Source organism: Rhagoletis zephyria, unplaced genomic scaffold, assembly GCF_001687245.7.
Source record: "Rhagoletis zephyria isolate East Lansing unplaced genomic scaffold, Rhagoletis_zephyria_1.1 Rzeph_scaffold_22460, whole genome shotgun sequence".
In the NCBI taxonomy this organism is placed as follows: Eukaryota; Metazoa; Arthropoda; class Insecta; order Diptera; family Tephritidae; genus Rhagoletis; species Rhagoletis zephyria.
Genome location: NW_016179518.1, coordinates 1 through 3,237, shown reverse-complemented (window position 1 = coordinate 3,237; position 3,237 = coordinate 1). Strand labels below are relative to the sequence as shown.

Here is a 3,237-nt window from a genome sequence, read left to right as displayed (position 1 = left end):
AGTTCAGTCAGCAAATAAGTAGTACACAGCCGTTCCCCCTCTTCACAAATGTGTTCACGAACTTTTTTCTATACTTATACATACTTACAGATGCTTTTACATATCCGCTTAGCGTATTGAATGATACTTTATGGCGTTCCCTAGCGTATTGAAATGCTCTTTTAAAATCTCATATAAACGAGCAGTTTGCAAAAAATATAGTCACGCACACATAGTTACACTTTGTATGTACGGGCATATTTATCTCCGGAATTTCGAAAAAAGCAACTAAAATTATTTTGAACGTGTGCAACCTTGAGCCTTGGCAGAAAGTAATAGAGCTTTAGCAAAATCAAGTGGTACGACCAGCAATGTCACGCCACCACAGAAAAGATATACGCTACCTACAAGGCCACGCTGCGATTGGGCGCAATGCATGGTAACTGATACAAATTCCACGAACATAATTTGTCCGCAGATCCGACATAGAAGTTCATTTATGTCATAACTTCCAGGAAAATCTGATTGATATTAAATCATGACTTCCACAAAAATTGGCGTTAAAATTAGGTTAGGTTAGGTTAAACGGGCAGCTCTCAAACGAGTTCACTCGGAGGCCACAAAGACCCATCGGGACGCTCAGGTGGTTTCGCATGCCTATCTCTACATGTCTTTGAACCATTTTGATTCTCTAGCGAATACTATACGTTCTTGCAGTGGAGCTTTCCCAAAGCTCCCCAAGAATGTTGAGGCATTTTCCTCGGAGTGCTGGACACTCGCAAAGGAAGTGCAGGACGGATTGGCTTTGAAAGCCTAAATAAACTCCGTGTTCTTCGTACGTCCCACATTTTTCCACCTACTGTTGGTGGCTGCCCTGGTCACTCTCCCAACTTTTGAAGACAGAAATCACAGGAAAGGTTTTACGATCTGCATCGTTTTTCCAAGTCAGATCCCAGATCCCTTTCTAGTATATCCGTCCGCTTCCTCATTTCTCGTCATAGCACTATGTCTCGGGCCTCAGTAAAGATTGATTATGTGTTGCTATAGATCTTGTCGGCATCTTCGGCATTCCTTAACGCATATGGAGTTAGTCGTTGCCGACTCTAAGGTTTTGATGGCAGCTCGATTGGCAACAACGAAGACAAGTTTAGATAGAGCTAGGTCGATCGTGGAATACATATCGCAAGGATTTATTTTATAGTTGATACAGATTTTGAGATTTGCGGAATTAAGAACTTCTTCAGGCATGTCGGGAAATTCGATCAAGCCATCAATTGCAATGTCGAATGGAAAGAATAATAAGAGCTGCAGAACTGAACCGCTCAAGTAAAATATTTTACAAGAGTTTACAAATACCAATAACAGAATCATGCAGCGGCACTTCTCGCACGACGAACGAAAATTACGCTTTGCGATGGATAGACCAGCTAAAAAAGGACTTGACTTTCACCTGGCATTTCCTCTAGCGCGCCATTTTTTTGGTTTTTGGTCTCTATAATTATTTAGTTGGCCACTGGTCGTATTAGCCTTCATCAACGAAGGGCGTTTTTATTATTCCAGAAAGCTTATATTGATCAAATCTTTCTCATGGCCAATAAAGAAATAAACAAACAAAAAAACGAAAAAGCGTACACTCTCCCTAAGCAATTTAGCAAGCGATAAGATTAAATTCAAGTGTAATAAGTAGTAGGTCACGTATAAAAAGAACTTTCGCTAAGTTAATGGTAACAAAAGTTAAGCTAAGTGCATTTGGGAAGTACTATATTTTATCAGCCATTAACGGTTCATTAAATAATTGAAACCTTATTACAATATGTTGAAAAAACTCGGTCTATTCTCGCTTATCCTAGCCATTGCCGCAGCTACTGAAGTTAAAAAATGTAAGGAAGCGAAATTGGATACAAAAAGTTTTAATTTAAATATTAACTTTATTTAAATACTTAAAAAAACATACCTGGAAAATATATAAAAAATCAATCAAATTATTTCTCCTCCCTCACCATCGTAAGGCTCTGACAATCAACCCTTTCCATTGGAGGTTCGTGTGCTGAATTGTGAGGTACCACCGTGCGATGTTATCAAAGGCGCTGATATGATTTTCGAAATAGACTTCTATGTGGGTAAGACAATACCATTTTGAAAATATGTCATGATTTTTTCGCAGACCTATAATGTACGTCATTACGCTCCACTACAGAAAAATATGTGACGAAATTGACAACACTGGTGAAGGCTACCACCTTCGGGTTAACCGTACCTTATGAATTACCCGATGATGTACGTGATGTTTGCTCTAATCTCCTATACGGCGCCTATTGTCCACTCTATGCCACAGAAGATGTCACCTATCAGTTTGTGTTTCCAATTGGCAATTATCCAGAGATCAGTGTTAAAGTGGAAATCTACCTCGTCGATCAGGATAACGAAGTAGCTACTTGCTTTAATTGTAATATCAAAGTGAAGAAAGGTCCAACTAGTAATAGCACAGTTTATCAAATTGATTATTGAATTGTTGTAAAAAAAGCCCTTTAAAATGTACATATGTATTTTAGGATTAAATATTAAAAAATATGTGCGCAAAAAGTATTTTTTGTTTTTAATCAACTGTGATAATTACAAAATTTTAAAATAAATCTTAATTGGATTGTGATGTAATATGTACTATAATGGAATGTAAATTTGTTGGGTGCAATGCGGCCTAGAAGATTTTTTCTATCCCTATGATGCTTCTAACCCTGCTAAAAAGTTTCTAGGTAGACGAATTCCCAACCTTAAAGGTATCGACTGTGGAAGAACTGAAGCATTAAGTCTCAATCTGGCTAATGCTGGACGATTACACATAATGTGCTACTACGTGACCCCGTATTCAAGGCAAATACGGCAATCCGTCTCTATAGCAAGATCAATCCGGTATATGTGAGAGCCAATGTTTCCAGAAATAAAAAATAGCTGAAGAGAGCTGAAAAGAGCTAAATAATACTAGTAGTAGCTAGAATGAAGAGCTAATTTTTAACCGACTTACAAAGGATATCATTTCGTCGGAATATTTTTTTTTATGTATGTTACCGCATAACTTTGGCATAGGTAGGTAGTGTCTCAGAGGTGGTCCTATTCTAATATAGTTTAGATCCGATTCTTGGATCATGAAATATATACACTTACCTGCATATTTCTGCGTACAGTGCAAAAAAATTGGAACGTACGACTTCAATCACACATTTCTCATCTAATAAAATACGTATCAAAATATACTTTGTT

At 37.6% G+C, this 3,237-nt stretch overlaps 1 protein-coding gene across 1 annotated transcript; it reads left to right on the top strand.

The window, feature by feature from the left end:
• Positions 1-1,702: 1,702 nt before the first annotated feature.
• Positions 1,703-2,555, top strand: LOC108381411 (epididymal secretory protein E1-like). Its single transcript, XM_017637829.1, has 3 exons — positions 1,703-1,859; positions 1,989-2,099; positions 2,177-2,555. The coding sequence occupies exons 1-3, from the start codon at positions 1,793-1,795 to the stop codon at positions 2,485-2,487; spliced, it is 489 nt and encodes a 162-aa protein (XP_017493318.1). The 5' UTR covers positions 1,703-1,792; the 3' UTR covers positions 2,488-2,555.
• The last annotated feature ends 682 nt before the right edge of the window (positions 2,556-3,237 follow it).